Source organism: Meleagris gallopavo, chromosome 4, assembly GCF_000146605.3.
Source record: "Meleagris gallopavo isolate NT-WF06-2002-E0010 breed Aviagen turkey brand Nicholas breeding stock chromosome 4, Turkey_5.1, whole genome shotgun sequence".
Taxonomy (NCBI): Eukaryota; Metazoa; Chordata; class Aves; order Galliformes; family Phasianidae; genus Meleagris; species Meleagris gallopavo.
Window position 1 is genome coordinate 61,324,797 of NC_015014.2, and position 24,729 is coordinate 61,349,525.

At 38.4% G+C, this 24,729-nt stretch overlaps 1 protein-coding gene across 5 annotated transcripts; it reads right to left on the reverse strand.

Annotated features, from left to right (window-relative positions):
* Positions 1-1,704: 1,704 nt before the first annotated feature.
* Positions 1,705-23,485, reverse strand: SH3BP2 (SH3 domain binding protein 2). Of its 5 annotated transcripts, XM_010710463.3 has the most exons (14): positions 23,384-23,454; positions 20,561-20,665; positions 15,101-15,240; positions 14,017-14,119; positions 11,737-11,854; positions 11,085-11,155; positions 10,606-10,694; positions 8,731-8,796; positions 7,591-8,185; positions 6,440-6,548; positions 6,079-6,134; positions 4,744-4,825; positions 4,440-4,499; positions 1,705-3,959 (listed from the first exon to the last, which is right to left on the reverse strand). In XM_010710463.3, coding segments are annotated over exons 2-14 (1,629 nt in total). In that variant the 5' UTR covers positions 20,563-20,665; positions 23,384-23,454; the 3' UTR covers positions 1,705-3,821. The 5 variants fall into 5 exon arrangements, with proteins under 5 accessions (XP_010708765.1, XP_010708764.1, XP_031409062.1 ...); XM_010710462.3 differs by lacking the exon at positions 20,561-20,665 and having other exon boundaries at positions 23,384-23,485; XM_031553202.1 differs by lacking the exon at positions 23,384-23,454 and having other exon boundaries at positions 15,101-16,760; positions 20,561-21,164.
* Between the last annotated feature and the right edge of the window lie 1,244 nt (positions 23,486-24,729).

The following is a 24,729-nucleotide window of genomic DNA, read 5'->3' on the forward strand; positions in this document are numbered from 1 at the left end:
TAATATGAGAGCTCGGAGTTCTCTTAAGAGGCTGTAATCGTGGTCATCTAGAGTGCTTCTCTTTATAGAAAAAAACAGTTCAAGACGTTTTCTTAATAAGATGGAAACTATTACAACATCAGACACTTAGGCGAGCTGAAGTACTTAATGTTCAGAACAACTCTTTAGTGCTTCATTATGTCAGGTATTTAGGTAGTTCTCAGATGTCTGTGTAAATTCCATGATTATGCAAATTCTACCTCAAAGTAGTTGTTTTGAATTTTATATTCTTGCTTATATTACTCTATCGTCATCCAGGTTAAAATACATTCAGATGACTAATTTTGCTAAACAGTGTTGCTACTTACGTAAGAAACATGAACCAAAAGATGCTTTCACCTTCAAAGACACAGCTCATCAGCTTTTCGCCTAGGGTTAGGCTGTAAACTAGCTCCTATCCAAAGTCACTTAAGAATGATGTCCACCCAACTGACGTCTGTACGTTTCATGTTGATACTGCTGTTGGGTAGAGCCCTGCATGGAAACGGCTAACCAGCAGATGTCACCAAATTCAAACTAATCACCATGAAGGCTTCAGAAATCACTATTCCTTCTAATTTTCCAAAGCGAGGCAGAACAGAGGGCACAAATATTCTCATTGCTTATTTACATTCTTTTGAAAAGTCTTAAGTTCTGAGGGGTAGCTGAAAAAAAGCAGCAGCATGTAGCACTCAGTCTCACAGAAAAGCTCAGTATCAGATTCCCTTTTAGTATTCCTATTGCTCCGTTATTGCACTCTATTGATTGGTGGTCCCTTTTTAAATCCTGTATTTCCAGAACCATTCGTTTTTTGTTTTTTTTTTTCTTCCCTTCCTCACAAATACAAAGCTTTTACGGAAATTTGGTCAGAAATTGCAGAATTTTATCCAAAATTAGTAGCAATTATTTTGATTTGCATGTTACCAAACTCACAAACTGCATATTTTGGCATGCCAAATACTGCTTTTACACTTCTCCCCAAACCACTTTAAGATAAGGAGCTTGCACTGGAGTGTATAAGATGCATAAGAGGCACAAGAGACAGACTGTGAGCTCTGAACTGTGCTTTTCTTCCCTACAAACACCAGAAACATAACTTTATCTAATTCTCCACCAAACAGACTAGAACAGTACGTAGGAGCAAGATGATTCAGAAGAGAGCGTGACTGCAGACTTCTTTTGAATCCATCTGGAAGAATTGCTTAGTGTGTTCCTATCTGCCTCTCCTACTTGCCTTTAGGGGGCAGAGAAACCTGCTGGGTTACGCCAACATTGCTGAACAGAAGGGCTGTTAGGTGCTGGGAAATGCAAAGGGCCTCTCCTCCCTGCAAGCTGCTGAAGTCCTTTGGAGACTTGGCTCTCCTGCACAGCACATTCCTGTTCCTCTGAGGTACCTTTCATTATGGCTGCACTTGTGTTTTGTGCACGTAGATAAAATGAATGCTTCAGTCCTCAATTCTCAAGAATCTTAGAAGTAAATAGAAAATGGATAATTTTCATCTCTAGCCACATTATCTGGTGGCCAGAATGCCAAATGTCTGACATGGTTGCTTACAAAAATTGATTCAAGAGGGCTAAAACCTAATTCTTCTAATTGTGAAGTTAGAAGAGCACTACTTACCACAATTACAAGAGAAAATATTAAAGCACATACTCAGCAAGTTCAGTGAGACTGCACAAAATAGGTGAGTTGGCATTGGAAGTTTATCCACTTCAGAAATACATACATTTGTATAAAAAGAAAATTAACATTAACATTTACATATTGGCAAGTCTTATACAGGTAAAGACAGTGTTATGGTTTATATGTACTGGATTACACAAGTATTTTTACAGTTCAAAAATCTTGAGAGTATATTTGCAAAGAAAAATAAAAAAATAATACCTGAATTTGGCCCCATAGCACATTGTAAGTATGACTGTCATGATGGAGTCAGTTATTCCTAGAGAGAGAAGAATTTACTCTGTAAACAGTACATAAAAATACTGTAAAAAAGAACAAAAAAAAAAAACAAAAACAAAAAACAAACAAAAAAAACAACCTAAAGCTTGCCTAAAATACAGATACGCGCATCTAAAAAAGCCACGTTTTTATGAGTGCTCTGTTGGCTGAGCTTTCTTTGTGGAGTGGATCACATCAGACCACTGAACCACAGACATACTTATCTAAAATAAAAGGAATTACAAATCTGATATATCCGATATTCAACAGAATCTGAAATTTAAGTACTGCACATTCTTTAATTTACACTCACAAAAAAAGTTTATTACAGTGGGAACAGAAAGCAGATGACTGATATTGTGCATATCAGTCTCAAACAAAATGAAGGAATTAAGGTAAGAATTGCTGGCTCTATGTGAGGTCCTATTATTACAGCTTATTAAGAAAAATCCCTTAGGGATTAAATCCTATTTTACTGTTTTCATAAAACGAAATTCTTATTCTGTAACATTGTTCTTAAAGCTGTGACCATTTAATAACAATAAGATTAAACCTGACATGTATAACCTCTGTAAAGGTAGCAGAAAAGTGGAATTTATGGATTCAAACTGACAGAAACCAGATAGCTTCTCCTATTTCAAAAGTTATAGCAAATTATTCTTTCTTTTTATTAAGTCTCATAAACATTATTAAAGATAATTTGACAGTAGTTTTGAATTAACCAAGTTATTGTAGCAGGCCAATAAAATAAATAGCTTTCTCTTTACAAAAATTCAGGAGTAGGGCAATACCAGAACCACCAAGCCCTTGTGTTATTAGGGAACAAACATAAGCACCCTGCAAACACCTATAATTGATAGTGTTGATGGTACATTAAAAACTAATTTTATCTTGTTTGCATTGCATTTGCTTTGATCTAATAGAGATTTTAATAATGAAAAAATTAGTGGAGTTCTACAAAAAGTAGACTAGAACAGAGTGCTTTGCACTGGAACAGAAGAGAATGCAATTGGCTGACAACCTGGTCTTCACAAACTGACCATGAAATTTTATAGAACAATTGTAACATCACAATAATTGTAGCTTTTTCTTGTGTTTTAAAAAACATTCTGGTTTGGAAATAAAGAATGGGACTCCCATTAAAACCAAATCAGCATTGCCCTAGACCTACTTGGAGTGTTCTTAAGTAATATATATGATTCCATAACCCTATCTGTTGGACAGTACCCCAGTACTGATTACTGTGGACATTTTAATCACAAATTACATTTATGTATCAATTGGTTTAGAAGATGTTGCATTTCCCAATCTTTTCCAGTCTTTACCTGTAGTAAACCAAATTATTTGCACAAAAGACTTCATTATTTACACATCAACTATACAATTAATACAAGTTCAGCACCAGCCCTGACTTAAGGAGTAAAAACCTTCAAGTCAGAATATTAGTATTTCCCCTGCCACAAATGAATTCTGATGTATTTTCAGAAGTTTCCCTCTTCCGTTTTGGTTGTATTCACAACACTTCTTTGTTCATGTGGACATTGTTCTCCTCCACATTCCAAGGAGATCAGTAATAGCAGCAGTTTCAAAAAAAAAGGTGCAGGTGTTGCAGATGGCCTTCACAGAGTAGTCTGTTCAGATCTTTCTGAGAGAAAGGCACAAAATCCACTGATCTGCATTACAAAACTTTACCAAGAGTTCATTAAGTGGAGATGTAGCTCACATGAGAACAAATGGTTGAAATAAACTCAGGTTGTGTGTGCAAACAACGGGAAATCCAACAATGGCAGAAGTCCACATTTAATTCCAAGACAGCAGAGAACCCATTTTTCCTCAGTGTCAGTGAATTATGCCGGCCCTGTCACCTTGGTTTAGAGTAACCATAAGGACACCGAAGAATCAGGCTGCCATGACTAGGTAGGACATGAGTGCTATAGTATTCAACCAAACTCCCCATGTTCAGAAACATGATGTCTGCATCCAGGTAGAATTTACAGTCCTATGGTAGAACAGAAACAAACACAGTCACTGGCTGCAATACTTCCTACTCAGTGTTTAAAAAGAAAAAACAAAACACCCAACAAACACTTGACAACAAGAAGTAAAATACATTATCAGAACCAAGATCTTTCCATCAAGCTGCTGCTTTGCAAGCTTCTCACTTAGACATTTAAGTCCAAGTTAAACTCAAGAACTTTGTAGCCCTTCCTGTAGAATGTAACTGGGGCTGATATTTAGATTTGGACATTTGCAGCTACTTTATCTTCTATACAGTACAGCAATCAAAAAGCCCAGATCTAGTTACCTGAATTCTCATCCTGGAACAAATACTTGTAAAGCAGCATACTTTTACTTTTAGGACTCTGGTAAGTTTGACTTGTTAATTGTGATGCATATGCATATACTTGCACATTATATGTACATGATATCATACATCTATAAACATGCACAAAAGCTTCATATACAGGAGAGCACTCACCTTTTCAAATATTCTGTAGTTTCTCACTTTTTCTGCAGATTGATCCCATACAACTAATACCTTAACAATGAAAAGCGCAACAAAATCAGTTTAAGCTAATAAGCTCAAAGTCAATACATAATTAAGGAATTATTTACAATCAACTGACCAGCCTATAAAAAAAAAAAATCACTGAAGTTATAATAGCAATTGTTTCAGTACTTAACAACAAGCAAGAAAATCTAAGTACTTTTAACATGTAAAAACACAGCATCTCTAAGTCCAAAAGGTTTTTGTAGGGGCAGATTCTGCAATTGGAAGTTACCTTTCCAGCCTTAGTAGATGAGTTCCTAATACAGTATAATCCATTTTGTGGCTGTCCCTTTGGGCTAGTAGCTTTAAATATCCTAAAATAAAAACAATGCAATAATTACATATGTTGCTTATGATCCAGAAAACATTAACATATAGATTCCTGTAATCACAGAATTACAGGAGCTGGAAGGGACCTCTGGAGATCATCTAATCCAGTCACCTCCCCTCCCCCTTTACTAAAGTAGGTTCCCTAAAGTAGTTTGCACAGGAAAATGTCCAGGTAGGTTTTGAGTATCTCCAGAGAAGATGACTCCATAAACTCTCTGGGCAGCCTATTCCAGTGCTCTGTCACCTTCACAGTAAATAACTTCTTTCTCATGTCCAAATGGAACTTTCTGTGTTCCAGTCTGTGCCCGTTGTCCCTTGTTCTGTCGCTGGGCACCACTGAAAAGAGCCTGGCTCCATCCACTTCTGCTCCTTAAATATTTATAGTCCTTGCTAATTGCAGAATCATAGAATCACTCAGGTTGGAAAAGACCTCTAAGACCATCCAAGTCCAACCATCAACCAGTCACCACCATGCCCTCTAAGCCACATGCCACATCCACCCTCTTCTTGAAAACCTCCAAGGATGGCGATTCCACTGCTTCCCTGGGCAGCCTGTTTCAATGCACTACCACTCTTTCTGAGAATAAATTTTTCCTAATACCCAAATTGAATCTCCCCAGACACAGATATCTCAGCTTTCCCTTAAGGGAGAAGGCTCCAGGCCCCTTACAATCTCTGAAGCCTTCCATTGGACTCTCTAGAAGTTCCCTGTCTTTCTTGAACTGGGGAGCCCAGAACTGGACACAGCACTCCAGATATGGTCTCACCACAGTGGAGTAGGAGGAGATGAGCACCTCCCTCGACCTGCTGGCCACACTTTTTAATGCACCCCAGGATAACATTACCCTTTTTGGCCAAAAGGGCACACTGCTGGCAATTCTTATTAAAAATCTGTTTCAGTTGTAATAATTTATATTACATCATATTGGACAGAATTTTACTGTTCTAGCATATCAATCAGCAATGTGTCACAGAAGATCTGGCTTTCTGTCCCCTTAGCATCCTAGCAGAACAATTATTTCCAGAGGGGGTAAAATCATTTTATAAGCACTCTGTTTTCTCAAGTGATACATGAACACTTAACTATCTCTGCTGGAAAATGATTTCCACATTAAAGTGATTTAGATATATTCCCAAGTTTTTAAACACAAATTATATATCTCAAAATGATTTTTAAACTACTGTTCAATACAGATATCTGTAGGATTTTAAGAAACTTTTTAAAAGCCACATCTACCTTTCAACTTCTAAGGATTCAGAGGTATTAATAAATATTGAAGTAGGCAGCTCAACCTGTAGGAAAATACAAAGAAATTAAGTGACCATGAAGAACAATGAAAACTCAAACTACTAACATGTTATCCAAACAAGCTACAGCTGTTGATATCTGAACTTGTTAATAGTGCTTTAATCTTATGTTTCTTCCTCCTGTATACCAACGACTACCAGAATTTATAAAGGCATTCCTTAAATCTATAAATCACACAGAACTGCATTTTCAGAAGGTTCTTTTTCCCCCGAAACATGTCCCAAAGCTCTCCCACAGAGAAAGCAGGAAAAATGGTCTTTTAAAGAATATATCATCTGTTTGTTCTTACTTTTTCATAGTCATCATCAGAATCATCATTCGCTTGATTTGGCTTGGAGGGCAGTGCTGGTTTTTCAAATGAGAAGCTTCTAAAACTCTGCCCATCTGGTGGTGATCTCCTGACAGAAACAGAACAAAAACTGAAGGACATCTTCACTGAAAACAAAACAAATATACCAACCACTAAAGAGATAATAAAAATAGAACTTAAGAGAAAGTTTCAGTTTAGGACTTATCAGCTCTAGAATCACAGAATAATATAGGTTGAAAGGGATATCTGTAGATGATCTGGTCCAAGCTCCTGCACAAAGCAGGTCCAAATAGCTCAGGCAGTTGTGTCTGGTTGAGTATCCCCAAGGATGGAGATTCCACAGCCTTTCTGAGTTGGCCATCCACAAGGTGAAATTATAACATAACTTATATCTCATCGTAATTTCCAATGTCATGACTTCTGTCTGTTGCCTCTTGCCATGTCACTGCAGATCTTTGTTTTGTGTTCTCCCTGCCTTGCCACTGAGTAGCTGTAAGCAGCAGTGACATCTCCTATTAGCTTTCCTAAAGGTTGAACTAACCCAATTCTCTCAGCCTCTACTCATGTATCATGTGCCCAAACATCTTGGTGGAAGGACTCACACCCATAAATCAATCTCTCTCTCTTGTACTGCATTTAAAGCGTTGTTCATTCTTTCTATAAAACTGAATGATCTGGCAAAAGTAATTCCAACTGTCTAAACATCACAACTAGCTGCACATCCCTTACTAAAGCTGATTTTAACATAAGAAATATTTCACAGAGGCCTAAAACCATTTTTTTGTGGTTCACTGACTTTCTGACACAAAGGTTTCTTATTCATTATGATTAAAGGCTATTAAGTCTTTAAGACACCCACCAAAGCAAACTACAAAAAAGGCAATTTGTTTTTTGTTTTTGTTTTTTTTCCCCCCAAGTGATCTATTTATTTCTGAATTATTTCAAAAGTAAAATTCATTACAAAATCTCCAAATAACAAATACTCAGGCAAAAAAGCATGTACTGAGGATGAGAGGAATGGTGCAGAGAAGACTAGCAGACATTAATGTGAATCTGACAAATGATGTCTGTGAACTGATTAACAAAAACTCCAAGGAAAATTTGATACTGGGATGTATTTTCACACTTACTGTAATTGGGGACACGAAGGCTTCTCTGGTCTAGGTTTAAGTACAGGATGCTGGTGGCCTGGCACAGGTGGCTTTGGAAGCACTGGTGGCACAAACAGTGCTGGTTTACCATGTTCTCTTGGCACTTTGGTTTCTACTGGTTTTTCCGTTATCTGGGACAACTTGGGTTTATTGCTTGGCAGTGGAGGAGGAGTCCGTGGTGAAAGGTTTAAAGTTTTTAGCTTCTCGCATCCTTCTGGAGTATTGAGAACGTGAGATAGAGGCAGAGGTTCCGGAGGCAGTAAGGAAGGTTCTTTGACACAAAAAGGCTTTTTGAAAAGAGGTAAAGGGGGCACAGGAGGCAGCTGCTCACTTGGTCTCCGGCTGGAGGACTGAATCTTTAGGTTAGGTTCAGCTCGGCACGGTAACTGGGGCTCTCTCACACTGAAGAAATCCTCTGTCTTGATCTCAGGTAAGCTCCTTTTTGGAGGTGGTGGTGGTGCTGCTGACCCAGCAGTTTTTCCACTAAAGGAATGTGACCTCGACTCTGAGTAGGCAGCTTTTCTGACATGAGGGACCGGTGGAGGTGGGTAGGCTGGGGGCAGAACCATGATATCTGCACAAAGAAAATACCCCACAAATATAGCACACTGCAGGGAAACAAAACATGTCAAGAAACTAGACTTTTATTTTATGTGGTTTAAGATATATTCATTATAATTTGGTCTGATAGTTCCTAAAATGCTGGGTAAACATTCAACTTTCAGCACAATTCTGCACACTACACGTACTGACCTCCTGCAATTTTTATTCAGGCGTGGGTTATGTCAACTTAGCAAAGAATTTTTCCTTTGTTGGAAATAAAGGGAAAAAGGCTATTTAAAAAGCATTGCCCTCTCCTCCAGACTGGAGGACCACATAAAGGTCCTTCAGGGCAGCAGATTTGCCAGAAACTGTTTGTTACTGCTGTTACTAGGCTCTTTTCACCCTAAATACCTTTCAAGATTTGATACCTGTGTCTTTCGTCAGTTATTTTGCCACCTGCAGGGCTTTAGGTATGACTAAGCATAAACGGTGATCTGGCATCCTACAATCTTCATTGCCACATCCTATAATCTTCATTGTCAGCATTTTCTGAAGGGAATAAAGGCAATCACATACCATCTTTCACTATGTCAGAAGTATCTGGTTGCAAGTAAGACTCATCATCTTCCTCCTGGTCATAATCTGCAAGTAAAAATCCGTGTGTCAGACTCAGACAACCACCTCTCTGCTATTTATAGCATGTGTTTTCTTTAATTTTGACATCAATCAAGAAAGCCATTGCTTACAACAGTGAATGAAAAATATAACACACTTGTTTTTCTCCATCTTTGAAATTAAAATGTACCTTCTGGTATGACACTTTGTAGTGGCATTGCCTTTCTCAGAAAAATTCAGATCAGTTACAGAGGCACAACTACAAACTGATATACTTGCTAAACAAGTTGGAAAAATAAAAACTCAGCAACTCAAAAGCAACCCTACCATACCAACTTTTATGACTTTGCAGTATGGGTGCCTAAGAAAGCCTCATCATCTGCAAAACAATGAATTCTTTTGCCTTGCTCTGGTAACAAAATACACCACAACAAATGACTTAAATGTTGTCTCTAAGTCAAAATAATCAAGACATGAAAAGCATGCTGCCTCCAGGCAGTAATTTCTCATCATTGACTGTGATATGAGCCTTAAGAACAATGCACAGTATTTCCTTAGAGAAAGAGGTTCAGTGGGGGCTGGGGAAAAGGCTAAGGTTAAGCTGATAAAAATCAGTTAACTGTTATAATAATTATCCTTATTTAGATTTCTAGGCCTCTCCAAACATAATTCATATTGTATACAACCTTTCCCTCCCATAAACACTGGTGTTCTAAACCACAACCCTATACAAAAAGCTGATGAGTGTTTTCCTCTGCTTTGCAACAATCCAACCGGATTTCCTACACAAACTCCCTTTTTTTTTTTTTTTTTGTCTTAGTCAGGAAAAATGGTCAGGAATTTCCTTTCAGGAAATCAGAGTTCTTGCTCCAATCAACCCTACCATGAGAAATCTGAAAGGGCAGAAAATGCCTACTAAAGGAACTCTGCAGGATCACAAAGCAAGTCTCCTCATTTGGACTGTACTGTGTTTCTTGACTAAGAAGTTAGTTGCTAAATATGCTGTGAATCTCAATCTGACAAGCTTTCTGCAAAATCCCCATTTCTATCTAAAAAAATCAACACACACAGCCAGAATTGTTACAGCAAGTTATCAAACAGAATTAAAAAAAGAATGCTAAGAAAGACTTCACTTCAAGCCTTACTTTAAAAAGTTACTCAGTTTGAAAGTCATTGAAGGATGTTATCCAATGCGTCCCACCTAGGCCATTCAAATGTCTAATGCAAGATCTTCCTGAACTGAGAGAAGTTCTGGTTTGCACTAAGCAGACTACAGCACAGCTGCAACAACATCCCAGAGTGAATTACTGCTACCTCTTGGGACAGATGAATTGTTTTTACAGCCTAGCTAAGAGGCAGCTATCTCCACAATGTTTCACCACACTGTCAGAACAGGCTTTCAGGGTGTACCTCCCCCAACACCCTTCTCTCCCCAGGGCATGGATCTCCAGACTATGACCTATGGACACGCTCAAATATTTTATCTTCCTGCTAGATCTACAGCTTTCCAACATGCGGTCTTAATAAAAGTGTAAGTTAAAAATTTAAGGTTGTATTATTAGGGGTGATATTAAGATTGCATTAGGTTTCAGACACCTCCTGGCCAAGGCTGAATTCCTTTAGTTACCACTTATTTTTTAGTGATGGTTTTACAACACAGACTGTTTCTGATTTCAAATTACAACAATTCTATGCAACTCATAAAAATAATAATTTTTAGTTCTCAGTTGCAAACTAGATCAGACAGTCTGCTTCAGCTACTGGAATAGTTCCTGCAGAATCCAGAAGGAAAACAAGATTAAAAAAAATCACTTATCAATGTCTAAAAATTGTCACCTTCATTATCTGCTGAATGATGAGAATACTTGATATCAATGGGACGTTCAACTGAGCCATAGAAACTGTCTGCATCAGAACCAGAGTCACTGCAAAAGAAAAGGCAGAGTCTCTTTTGCATCACTATGTTAGAGGTCTTGGAAAAATAAAGACATCTGCTAGCAAGACTGCAGCACTGGAAAGTAATACTGGAAAAGCAGAAGCAATCCATTCCTCTATCAATAGCTAAATCTGTTGCTGCCACTGATATTTTTCTTTGTTTTATACAAAACTAACATTTTAATTTCTCTTAGTAAAATGATTTACTTGTCCTGCTACTCTTTAATCTATCTGTTAGGTAGGTCCTTCATTCTTGAAGCCTACTGCAGCTGTTAATACTTAGCAGTAAATAACTTGTAGGTGCCAAGAGCCAAGAAACAACACTACTGAGAGCTAAAGAGAAGAGTGGGAAAAGGCAAACAAAGATTAAAGTTTCATACCTGAATTCTGTTACTGTTTCTTTCTTATCGTGGTAGTGATCAATTTCCCTCCTCAGGGATAACATCCAATTCTAAATAAATAAATCCACAACATCCAACACATTAATCTTTAAATTATTACACAAAGATGCACAGTATCTTTCTCTTCTGCAAGACCAGACTGACTGTGTAAATGAAATATCATTTATCCACACCTTTATATAAGTATTGAAAGGATTTACTAGTCAAAATGTTTTGACTATTGAAAATCCTACAAGAACATATTAAATTGTTCAACTTTTGATTTGTGAATTTCCAGTTGTTACTCCTAAAGCCATGCACCTGCTCATAGTCTGTGTATTGGTAGATTTCACTGAACAAGTTTTTATACTTAATCAGAAGTTTACCATACAAATATTAATTCCACGGCTAAAAGCCAGAAATATGAAGACAACTGTAACATCAACTATGCCACTTATAGCCATTCCCTACACTACAACAAATTACAATTTGCACAAATAGTTAAAACTTCAGGCGTTATTTTCAGAGGAGCCCAAAGAACCAGATGTACAGACTTTGGTTACAGCTGTGTGCCCACTTCACATAGATTTTAGGGAAGCCCAAGATCCACTTTTTTCACTTGCAATATGATTTCCCTTGGAGTAGGACATACCTTTCTTTCATCTTCAGAAGAAGCAGAAAAAAACCATGTCCTGTGCTTCTTGCTAATGTGAACTAACTTGAAAGGAAACACATTGCTTGATGTCGTCTCTTCAGCTGCCCGCATAACCCTGGAAACAGAAGAACCAATATACAGAAACCACTTCATCCGTAAAGTTAATTCTGCTGTGCAAGTCACAGCTCAGAAAGCAGTTTTATCAGCCTGCTCTACCTTGCTGAAAATAATCCCCAAGATCAGCAACAACACCTCACTAAAACACTAATCTGCATAATTGTAGTTCTCCTTCATTGAAGCAATAGCATGGATAATGCAAGAGTGCTGACAGGAGAAAAGGCACCACTTCATCCACCAGACGTAGATGATGTTTTGACCTCTTCAATAAACAGTTCTAATAAACTTTTTAATAAGCTTTTTTTTTTGAAAAAGTTTAATTCAACCTGTTTCACAAACCAAATTAGAAAAGTTTCCTGCCTTTTATTTTTTCCACATGGGATTCTGAAATGAGAAAACACTGCTCTGTCCTCACAGAGGCACAAAAGAACCCTGTTCAGAAATGCACACTATAATGTTTTGAAAGAATAAGGAGACTAAAATCATAAGACTGTGTGCAATCCAGAAGTAACACCAGTAGGATTTACTCAGCACAAGCTATAGAGAAATATGAATGAAAGTTTTTGGGGCTCTCTTTCTTCTTGTTCCTATACTTTTGACCTCGCTAATTTCCTCACAGAACACAGTATTTCTGTACATCCTATTTATGGAAGGTAGCTTGTAAGCCTACAAATAAGGTTTTTTGACTTTTGGTTAGTACCAAAGCAAATGAACATGATTTTGGGAAAAACAAAAATAAAAATAATAATTAAAAGATATTAATCAGCACCTCGCAGTTGGCACTAAGAACAATGCAAAGCGCAACGTTTTTTCAGAAAGTTGGTATCTTTTTAGAACTCCAACTCTAATTTTAAATTGTAAGTCACAGTGTTTTGTGTTTTTTTTTTTTAATCTGGCCTAGAACTACGCCACAAAAGAACTGTAAGTTACTTCATTCACTAATTTAAGACCAATAGAGATGTTACTATGGAAAATAACCATCATATGTCTGGGAGGAATGGCAATGTTTCCCGCATTCTGAGCCACCAGAACATTCAGCACTGTCTCACGTGCTGTCCACACTTGAAATGTAAAAGCTATTGAATGAAATCTGAAAAACAGAAGTCTAGGGAAGCCTTAGAGTAACTTGTTTTCATGCACTCTTATGAAACTGCCCAGTCTAACAAATGAAAATTTCTTTCACTTCAAGCTTTTTTCCAGTAATGCTTATGTCCACACATAACACTAACTATGAGCTGGTCCCAATTCTACAACCAAGATGGCTGCAGATACAGAGATATGTAAAAAGCAATGAGAGTTTCTAGCAATTACAAAATCCGCACTATTTTTCATAATATCACGATTACAGAAGCTGGTATCATGGCCATGTTATAGCAGCATCCCCAGCAAATACGCTGTTGTGGTGGTCAGTTAAAAAGCCTTCCTACTACAGTGAGAGAGATTTCCTTATCCTAAAGGTCTGAGAGCATTAAGCAGTGCAGGGACAACAAGCACATTTATGTAGACAATAAAACTGCAGCAGTTAGGGCCAACAATAGTTTGTTTCTCTACATTCTGTATCTTACTTGTCTTTTCTTAGCATCGTATGCAACAGCAATTTCCTGAGGTTAATACTGAGTGCAAATAGTAGGCCCTGTACATGTGCACTCAGTGAGATTCTGGTTAACTTGAAAGCCATTTATTTTTGTCTTCCACTTAAAAAGCAAATGTTAAAATTTATAACGTATAGTGGAAAGAGTCAGACATTTTGCACATGTATTCTCTCATTTTATTACTCCTATAGTTGATTCAATTTTGACACCAATTAGTGTTACTGAATCAGGAACTTTAAATATTCTGCTTCAATTCCAGATAATTTGTCTGGAGGAATCCATACCTATGTGTGCAAAGTCCACATCAAATAAAGAACAAGCACCAACCCACTGCAGTGGTAAGCCCTGTGCAATTTTAAAAGCTTTACTAGAGGATTACAAAAGATGAAGGATGTACTCTTGCACAGTACTGGAAACATATATACAATTTGAAAGGTATTTTCTCTTGCAATGTGAGACCAGTGCCTGACCAAAACAACAAACATAGCTGAATTAACTACTCAAAATGAAAGGCAGTTCCTACCCCAATTAAGTACAAGGGCCTAAGGTGTTAAGTTTTGGCACTCACCTGTTGTAACCATTCAAAGAAAATGCACCCTGTGGAGATGCAGATGTGCTGGTCTTAAAGTAGTAAATGCATCCCTCATGGATAATCACAAATCTCAGCGGCCCTGATAAAGAAAAAACAAGTAAGATATAAATCCAAAGGCAGTGCGATCCTCAGTAGCTGTACCCAAGTTAGGATGCCTGAGTGAATTTCATTAATCCCTATAGAAGGGCACAAAGCAGCAGAGTGGCAGCTGGTTGCTGACCAGTCACATGAAGCTCTCCAAAAGAAACCCCAGAGACTGCAAGCCTGACCTCCACCTGTGCTCCTTCTCTGGGAGAACAAGCTAACCTAAGAGTGCAGCCTGAAACAAGAGAGGAATGTAAACGTGGGCTACAAATAGCTATTTAGTTCAACCTATTGTGATTTGGGGTGAACATCTCCTTTCTTCTTAAAGGTGGCAGTACGTAATGCATAAAGCTGGCAATAAAGTGCTTCTTTTTTTCTCTTAAAGCTAAGTGCCAACTCTCCCATCACCTTTATCAAAGATGGTAATCTTTGCCCTTAGTTGTATAAACACAGTTTAGTTGTAAACAGGCATAGGAAATGACTAGAATACAAATTAAACTCGAAGTCTTACATTTTATCCTATTAAATGGATTCTGATTCCAGAAGTAATTACTATTACTAAGCACAGTCTAATCTCAGCAGAAAATTTCCATTCCACAACAGCAGCATGAGATGGGGATATTTTTCCAGTACTAAAAAACCAACTGTAGAAAAAGCTGAGCACTAATTTATTTTATAAAAGAATCTTCGAAATTGTTTCTGCCATCTGTTTCTGCCTTAAAGTCTTACTTCTTAAGGCCTTGACAAAAGATTTAACTAAATACAAGAAAATCAATCATAACACTTGTCATCTAAGACTTACAGTTTCAAAACAATTAAAGCAAATTCTTTCAATGTGAGTCTTTAATACATATATTCCTGTAAAATTGTATTACAATGCAGAAAAAGTAAGAGGAAGACTGGCTTGATTCAAGAGCCCATTAATAGGAAGCGTGTTTATGGCTCTAAAGGCAAAAATTAAAACCACTGAACTTACATTTCAAGATCTGCAACTGAGTGCCTCCCTTTTTATGAAGATAGCCCGATTTGGTCACTCCTCCAGGCATCGTCAAAAGGTTTTGTGCTCCAATTGCCTTCATTGGGACCGGCCAGACCTGTTCTTCTGAGGCCATCTTCCTGCAATTTAGAATAATTAATTAAGAGCAGTTTCAAACTTAGATTTTACTTCAGGAAATGAGGATTGAGAAACAAAGCTTGTTTCCTTAACCAAGTTTTCCAAACAACTAACATGGTTCAGCAGTCAAGTATGCAGGACAGACGCGTGCTCATAGGTTCCAGGAAGTTTGTGAGGTATAAAAAACATAGCACAGAAAGTCCCAATTTATTTTTATTCAGTTCTCAAAACTGACTGACAGTGGTCAAAGCAATAGAAGAGTGCTTAATAAATGTTATTTTACTATTTATATCTTAAAACAGCATCAGATGATAATACGTAGACTAGAAAGAAAACCAGTTTCTTTTCTAAAGCTCCATACCACACATGGGCACTGAATGTAGCTTTCTGTACAGTGAGGGAATCAATGGTCAGATTTTAGTAGCCATATGCAGTTATTAATAATATGCTTCTCACATTTGTATGCTTTATTCTAACTAATAGCGTCAGTGTATAATCTTATACTGAACGCCACACGTGACAATGCAAATCAAATCCATCTCAGATTGCTGCAGGATGCCTTCCACTCACACAGAAGTTACTAATGCCATGCTTCACCAAGAGCCTTTGCAGTTCCCACTGTTTCTGCCACCACCTTATACAGGTTACCAGGAGAACTATCCTTTTAAAAGCAGCAGTTTTTTTCTGCCTGATGTATCACTCTGAGACTCTTCTTTCTTCAACTGGCAACGGAATTGGGCTAAAAATCCAGTTGCGTAAAACACTCTGCTCTAATCCATTCCTGTTCTTATCGGGTAATTGAGATTTTCCCAAGCTGAGTTGGGCCTTCCTCCTCCTCTCTGCAATGAAATTTCTAGCAATAGTGGTGTATTAATAGGTCCAAGAAGTGGACCTATAATATTTAAGAATTACTAAAATAGTAAAAAGTATTAAGTCTAAAATAAAATATCCTTCAAATCCTTCAAATAATTTTTCCACATCTTACAGTAAAGTCAAAGGGCAGTAGGGCATTAATCAGCTGGCTGCTAACACCAACCAACACTGCAGTACTAAGAGCCATTTCCTTGAAATGAGGAACACAAAGGCATGTCTTGGGTAAACTTCTGAATTTAAGAGCTAGTACATCAACATTCAAACATTTGAAACTAATTCATGATGAAGTGATTTCAGTCTGTTTCTAACTATATTCAGAAAAAAGAGATGAAACAAAAGCAAACTTTTTATTCAGCAAGATATACTCTGATCTCAGATTCCTTCATCTAATTCTAGCATTAGTCTCAATGCCATCCAACTGGCATTGTTTGAAGATCATCACAGGTTTGTTTTCAAATAGCAAAGAGCAGAAGAAAGGACTTCAGCAATTCCCCTCTGGAATTAAGCAATAATCTCAGTGTTATTGTATTTAGACTGAAAACATTTCAGAAAAGGGAGAGTTAAGTACCTCAGGGAGGTTATCCAAAACAACCACAAGCTGAGATTCTAGGAAGGCAATGGCAAACACTGGGGACAAGGGTATCCCTCCCTAGGTAAATACAGAAAACACAAATATTTGACTAGGTCATGGCAGCCTTCTGCATGGATAGCTGCTGGAAAGCCAGAATAGCAGGAAGACAACAAAAAATTATTACATGGAAGCAGAGAAACAAGCAGGTAAAGAATCCAGTTCTACAGTACAGACAGTACAGGATTTAACCAAAAGGAAGGACAACAAAGTATCATGTTCTGCTTCCTCTTCTCGACAATCATTCCTTATCTCTGCAGATTTACAATAAAACAGTTCTGAAAATACAGACCAACCCTCAAACTTCCCCATCTACCTGCGTGAATAAAGGAGGTGTGGCAGAACTCCCCGCAGGCAAGTACATATTTCTCCTACAACACAGAGCTTTCCAATCAGCTTAACTATGCATATTTTCTGGATCTCATTGTAACCTTTCCCACTTCCCATTCTCATATGTAGGCTGGGGCTGAAGTTACTGACACACAGGGAGGACTTCGGTATTCCGGATTGAAACATTTGAAATAACTCCCTTAAATCAGTACTTTGAATCTATTCCCAAACAGATTTTCTTTTTTTTTTTTGTTGAGAGTACAAAACAACCCTGAAGAACACAAGATGCTATTTTGCATCCTGCTGCTAGGAGAAAGCTGTCAAAACAAAATATCCATGGGATCTTTATTTTAGGGGTGGGATGAAAGAAGAATTGATGCTCTTGAAGATTTTCCTGGTGGTAGCATCTATAATATAGTTGTCTTTAGCTCCCCAAAATAGATCTTTCCAGATCTTTCCACTCTTGATATTGATAGTTTCTTTTTTTTTTTTTTTTAATCTATTACGTGAGGAACAGATCAAGGCTCCATTACCAAGTATGGTCAATAGCAAGCACAAAGGCACTGTAGAGCCTATTAGCACTGTGATCATTAAGAATGAAAAGGTACTTCCCAGATGCCTTTTTTTATGCCATTATATTCTTGCCCTACAAGCCAAAGACCCTCTTACATATTTTCATCCCAGGTGCATAAGCAAAGCCTCCTTCACTGAGCAGACAAGGAAGATAATAGGAGAGATCCACTAAAAGCCACCGGGGCCAGGCTACCCTACCTGTCTGATGGCAGCCCTCTGTTACAAGACACAAGCTAAAATACTTATGCTAATTCTTTTGTGCAAGCTTCTAGTAAAAGCCACATACTTTATTCCTCCTGTTCTTGTCATCAAGGGACTAAGTACATAGTTTAAAATTTTCTCCATCAAGTCCCACACGCAGCACAAGGCTTAAATCAGCCTCCTCTTCCCTGAAACACTGTTGAAATGAACCATCTGAGCTAGCAGAGGAAGACAGCAGCAAAAGGCCTTGCACCACTTCCTTTCTCAGATGACCCCCACGGCAATTCTATGACTCTGTGAGAGACAACAGACTTTAAAACATAGTGGGAGACACTGGAACAGCAGTTAATAGGACTTGCTTCATCACTCAACAGAGTTTTCTGAAAGACAGAGCAATGTAGCTAACACTACTGAGCATGATACAATCAATACTGTAATTAATTCATACATGCAAACCGGTCTCCTAGACTTTGTTTGGCAGACCAAGCCAGTTTGCAGCATACTTCGGAACTATCAGTAAAGTCAGTCCAAGCCTATCCCACAAGTACACCTTTCTCAAAAAGTATCAGAAGGAACTCCTTCAGCCACATAATCTGTTCCAGATGTGTTATGAAGGAACAATTACTCCTTTTGGCCTTATGAGCTATTGGCATTAGCTCGATTAAATTGATACAGCTGATCCAACTAAGGGTTGCACCCTAGAAGAGCCACGAGTCCTTGTTCCTTGCTGAACCTCAGCAGAACATATAGCAGATGTGATCATCCCCACGCCTTGCAGTGTACAAGTCTAAAGACACATTAACCTCATCGCTGAAGCTACGGCTGCCAAAAGTTGTCTTAAAAGTTTTCACTTGTTATAATAATATTTATGGTCAGTACTGGAGGCCCTTTGGTCGTGCTGAAAACAAAAACACAAGCCTCCTGAATTGCAGTAAAAATTAAATCTGTTCTGGATTTGTCACAAGAGTCTTCATGCAAATTATGTCTGAAAAAAATTTTAATTCCACAACATCTCATAACATCTGATCTTTAAATACTGTTTTGAAAGTAAAACCAAGCAAAGCAGGATGTGGATTTCCTTCTAAATATGCGTGTAACTTACAGAAATGAATGCATTCCTGGTATAACGCAGATGACTGAAATTTCAGCATTCAAAGGCTGAACCAAAACTAAGGCAGCACAGCATATACAGAGAAATGTAATAAAAGTTTTCCTAATGTGCTTTCTACAATTCTGCGCAAAAATGAGTTCTCCAGTTCAATCACCTACATATTTATCATCTGCAAAACTGCTTTCTGCAAAAAATTTCAGGTCTCGTTTCCATTATTTAATAAATATTCCCAATATATCTGAAATACTCTTTCATGTTTCTCCCACTTTCCTGAGTTACACATCGCATTTTGTAGTACTCCCCACAGCCCCTGTCCCAATAGTTTCTCAGAAGAATTAAGCGTAGCACAAACAGTGAGAAGAAATAAATCTTAAGGACAAAGGGAATAGAGAACTAAGCCTGACAGAGGTGCACGTTATAAATATGCTCATTCCATTCAGCTCGCTTCAACTTGCTTTTCTTATCAGGTGAGTGTTTCCAACCAACACTCTCCTCATTTTTCCCCATCCAATTCTTGGCCGTTTTCTGCATAAGATGCAGAAGTTAAAAGCATTTTTCCTCCAGTCAGTTCTCTTCTCTTAGTTTTAATCTGCTCTCTACCTAAAAGAGGAAAGATGACAGAAATACAAGCCAGAAGCATGCACTCACCTTGTCACCGCTCCTGATCGACACATAGTTTTCCTGCTGACGCTTTCACCGTATGATAGTTTCCTTTGTGAGGACAAAGCCATTAGCAGCTGATAGCCCCTCTCAGGCATGACAGGAACATTGCTGTGCTCCTCTCCTTTTTGTGTATAAACAGGCTGAGAGCGGCGGCGATAACTACAGTGCACACAAAGGAGGAGCTGTGCCCCGACTGCTTGTACATCTGCACTGCAGCGTGGCCAAAAGGGACGCCTAGGCAATGACTTGTTTCCTTTGTTACTTCCTGTTTCCCCCCAGAGTCAGTGGGCAGCACAGTCTTTGTCAGATTTCCCAATATCCCACAGAGGCTGTAAATCAAGCCGTGCGTTACCTCAAGCCTCTGTGAGACTGCAAGACACGCAGCGGGGGATTTTCCAGTGCTTGCTTGCCTCTTCTTCACCTTTCCACCAACTGCTTTCCCGTGGGAGAAGAAGAAGGTAGCCCTTCTCCCTTACAGTGTGTTCAGGCAGCACCAGCAGAGGCATGGCTCAGAAATGCTGCCGTGCTTCGGGTCCTTGCCTCACACCACAGAACTACGCTAAGTCCATCATCTCCCTTTTCTCCCTTATGGCTGGAGTTTGTCCTTCCATCTTCAACCCACTAACTTTGAAATGCTTGTTCTGAAAGACTGTGCAGCATATACATGCTTCAGAGCAAGCCCTGTCTGTACATTTGTCACTACACAAACCACAAGACAATGGAATTCTTATCCATGGGTTTACAACATAAGGGCAACGATGCTACAGGACAAGCATCACCGGCTGATGGTAAAAGACAAATGCCACTGTTTTACACATTATTATTTTCATTTGGAGCTCTTAAAAGAATTCAGATCATTCTCTGGTCTGGAATCAGCCAACACACACTGTGCCAGAAAGTTCAAAAGCAACTCATGTATTGCAGAATGATCGACAAGACTTACATAACCCAGCACGCTGAGCAAAGCTTACTTCCAGAATAGACTCCTTCCAGGCCAGGCAGTACAAGAAGGGCGAGCAGAGAGTAAGCACCACACACTTACTGTGTGCTGTAAAGAGCAGCATATTAAGACAACGTTATGATGCTTTTTAATAAGAACCAATACTCAACTGACTCAGTGGTATAATTAACAAATCTTTCAACAACAGTTGCAAAGAATGCTACATTTCAGCAGTTTGTGAATTAGCAATTCAGCAGTTTGTGAATGGTGGCAGCCCATGGCTTGGGCAGCTACACTCTTTGCTGGGTAAAGAACTGGCTGGAGGGCTGAGCCCAGAGAGTGGTGGTGAATGGAGTTAAATCAAATGGTGATCAGTCACGAGTGGTGCTCCCCTGGGGTTGGTATTGGAGCCTATCCAGTTTAATACCTTGATTGATGACCTAGACGAAGGGATCGAGTGCACCCTCAGTAAGTTTGCAAGTGATACCAAGTTGGGAGGAATAGTCTGTGTGGAAGGAACAGACCTGGGGATGTTGGTTGACACTCAGCTGAACGTGAGCCAGCAGTGTGCTCAGATGGCCAAGAAGACCAAGAGCATCCTGGCTTGTATCAGAAATAGTGTTGCCAGCAGGAACAGGGAGATGATCATCCCTCTGTACTCAGCCCTGGTGAGGCTGCACTTCAAATGCTGTGCTCAGTTTTGGGCCCTTCACTACAAGAAAAACATCAAGGCTCTGGAGCATGTCCAGAGAAGGGCAACAAAACTGTGTGAGATCTGAAGCACAAGTCTTATGGGGAATGGCTGAGAGAACTGGGATTGTTCAGTCTGGAGAAGAGGAGGCTCGGGGGAGACATTATTGCTCTCTACAACTCCCTAAAGGGAGGCTGTGGTGAGGTGAGAGTTGGCTCTTCTCCTGCATAATGAGTGATAGGACCAAAGGAAATGGCCTCATGTTGTGACAGGGAAAGTTCAGGTTGGAGATTAAAAGAAGTTTCTTCTCTGAGGGAGTGGTCAGGTGCTGGAACAGGCTGCCCAGGGATCTTATTGAGTGTCTAGAGGTGTTCAGGAAACATTTAGATGTAGTACTCAGGGTCATGGTTTATGGAAACAGTTTGAGGAAATATTAGTGGTAGGTGGACAGTTGGACTGGATGACCTTGGAGGTCTTTTCCAATCTTGATGATTCTATGTTTCCATGAAATTAATTTGTCCCATACACCATGAAGTTGAAATTGACAACTGATATCAAAAATTAACACAGGGTGTTTTAAAGCAGTTCTTCCTCTCCCCATTTTCTGCTGTTACGATTGTTTTCTGCTATCCAGCATACTCTTCTAAGCTTGCATTACTATCCTTCAGCCTTTATCTCTACCCCATTAAAAAAAAGCTATGATCAAAAGAGACAGAGCTTGAGTAGATGTAACACTGCAGAATATCCATTCCAAACATCAGTCTGATACACTTTAATGTTGGTTTTACCCCTACCAAAGTTTGCAGATGTAACACAATGCTCTTTGGGTTCCACAGTCTCATTTTTAATTAATATTTCATACATTCAGTATGTTCCTGAAGTACTACTTTTTCCATTCTAATCTTTTTGATGATGCCTTCTTCATATAAGTATTCACAAATACAGAATTTTTCATTTCAAGTTCCAAGATCCCCTTTTGATTTTTCTGGTGATTTCTATCCAGATGGTCATAGAGAATGAATACACACGTGCATAGGCACAAGCTGGTGTTCTAATGAGGAACAAAAACACACCAAAACCACCAAAGACAGTTTGTGTGTTTCACAGATGATCATTCATATAATAGAATGAAAATTCAGCTTAGTTTTCTACTCCAAACATTAATCAGAAGGGTTGTGCTTCAAAACTACAAATACAGAGCCCGAATAGATGCAAAACTGTAATGGGTTTGATTAACATGTCTGTCACAAAGTGAAAAAGGAATAAATAAGTCCTCCTCTACAGTGCAAAATTCAGTTTTGCAAGGAATGTTGGCATATAGTTTTCAGACTACTAACCTTTATTTATCCCCATAATATCAGTGAGGCCTTGCACCCAACCCAGCTCAGAGAGAACTTCAACCAAAAGCAGTCGCTTCACCTCTCTGACATTATGAGATCTCACTTAGGAAGAACCAAAACATCAAAAGCAACTTTATGTTTGGTTTTCACTCTATTAGGACCACTGCTTGTGAAAGACAGTCAATCATCATCTCTGCCAATGTTAATAAGTGCTCTTGCTCGCAGTCAAAAGTAACCACAGCTAGCCCAAAGCAAGAGCTGTAAAAGATGTATCTCATGCTATACTAAACTTACTGGTATTAACGCACTGGTTCAGCTGAGGTGTTGAGCTATCTGCAGCAAGAGAGCTTCCTCTTACTGACCAATTTACAGGAAACTGCAAGAATGGACCGCAAATAAAAGCGGACTGAGCAAAAGATGAGGCAGAAAAATTAACAAGCCAACAACGGGAACAAAAGAAAAGCACAACGACCACTTCTCTTCCACCAGAGCAAGTAGCCGTCCTAGTGATCAGATTCCACTCAGAGTGACATAAGAGTTCATACATTATCTCTTTTGGTAAAAGTCTGTAGTATAGTAAGACAGGAAAGACAACTATATTCTGCTCTACTGGCTAGTAAGCTTGAATCAGGAGTAGATTATTATAAGCTTTATTGTTTTAGTGATTCAACCAATCTAGTTTAGACCAAGATACTAGATCACAGTGGGAACACATCCAGTATATTGAGAACATACATTTGTTAACAGGATACTCTACAACTACATATTGTAAAAGAACTGGTTTAAGTTACTCACCTGAATACTTCATCTGCTAGGTAAGGCAGCCCTGTGAAAATGAGAATAACCATACATCAGAATTATTTCTGCCAGGTGACCTGCAGAATAACAAAAATAATAATCATTATCAGTAACAAGGGGAAGAAATGAAGCCTGGATTTTCAGAAATCCACTTTCAATGCCAGATAAGTGACAGTTCTTAAATCTTCTGCTATCATTTCCTCATTCTGCTTACTGGGGAAGAACTGAAGAAGTTATAATAATATGATATATATATAGAAATATATGTCTGTGGTCTACTTATATGTACCTATATATAGAACTGTATATTAATACACACACACAGTCTACAGTATCTAAAATGCACCTGAGGAGGAAAAATATATCAATTTTAAAATGAAATTGTAAATTGTTCTTAGTTTTTTCCCCCCCAATAAACTTGACACAAGTACAAGAATGTGGCATACTGACTTTGATTTGATCATTAAATGTTATCCTTTGCAAGTGCTTCTGGCACAATTTAGCATAGTTTAAAAAATAATCATCATAATGTAACTGAGAAGTAAAAATGCAACGGATCAAGCCCTATTCCTGCACACAGTTCCGCTGCTGACAGATGCAAAGGGAGTTCCCAAAAATATATATATTCTGAAAGTGGGAGTTTCCCCAAATTATTTATTTCCTTGGCAGAACATTTCCTCTCTATGAAATTACAGTTGACACAATTTTATTTCCTTGGCTCATCTGTAATGACTACATACAATTCCATTAGCAATATACTCTGCAACTGAAGATTTAGCTAGCACCGTAGGACTCCAAAATAAATTCTGCTTATGTTCCAAAATACCTCTCAGTATTGAAGCCAGTATGCCTTTAGTACATGAACACCAAAACAAGGGTTTTCTAGCAACTTACAAGGGAGAGTCAAATATACATTGTAGATTATAAAGCTACCTGATAGCTTTTTTTATTTAGCCTTATTTCTCATTACAGAAATTTAAGCCTGCTGTTAGCAAATATATATTTTTTTTCCTTAGAATTTCACCAAAATCAATTTCAAGAATGCTAAGAGTGGGAAAAAGAAAAATCTGTGAGACCTGCATTTACATTCACCTTTTTCTACCATTTCTGACACTAATGCATTTTGGAAAGACAGACGACATCTACCAGTTCATTGTACTCTGTGTTCCTCCAACACATCAACAAAACTTAGGTCCAGGACTACTGTTGCCAGGTAAGGAGATTATGTCTCACATGGGTATATGCAAGTCAGCAGAAAAATTATTGAATACAAGTAATTTTAAAACATTCCTGAAAAAGGATATTAAAACAACTACAAAAACACATCGAGCTTATTGAACAAG

What these genes read in the sequence shown, in the direction of transcription:
- SH3BP2 (XM_010710467.2), bottom strand. Translation starts at nt 19,712, where the DNA reads ATGCCTGAGAGGGGCTATCAGCTGCTAATGGCTTTGTCCTCACAAAGG. An exon ending in CTTCTGAAGATGAAAGAAAG is followed by an intron (nt 11,156 to 11,736) that starts GTATGTCCTACT and finishes TTATTTATTTAG; the next exon opens with AATTGGATGTTATCCCTGAG. An exon ending in TCATTCAGCAGATAATGAAG is followed by an intron (nt 8,797 to 10,605) that starts GTGACAATTTTT and finishes TTTTACTTGCAG; the next exon opens with ATTATGACCAGGAGGAAGAT.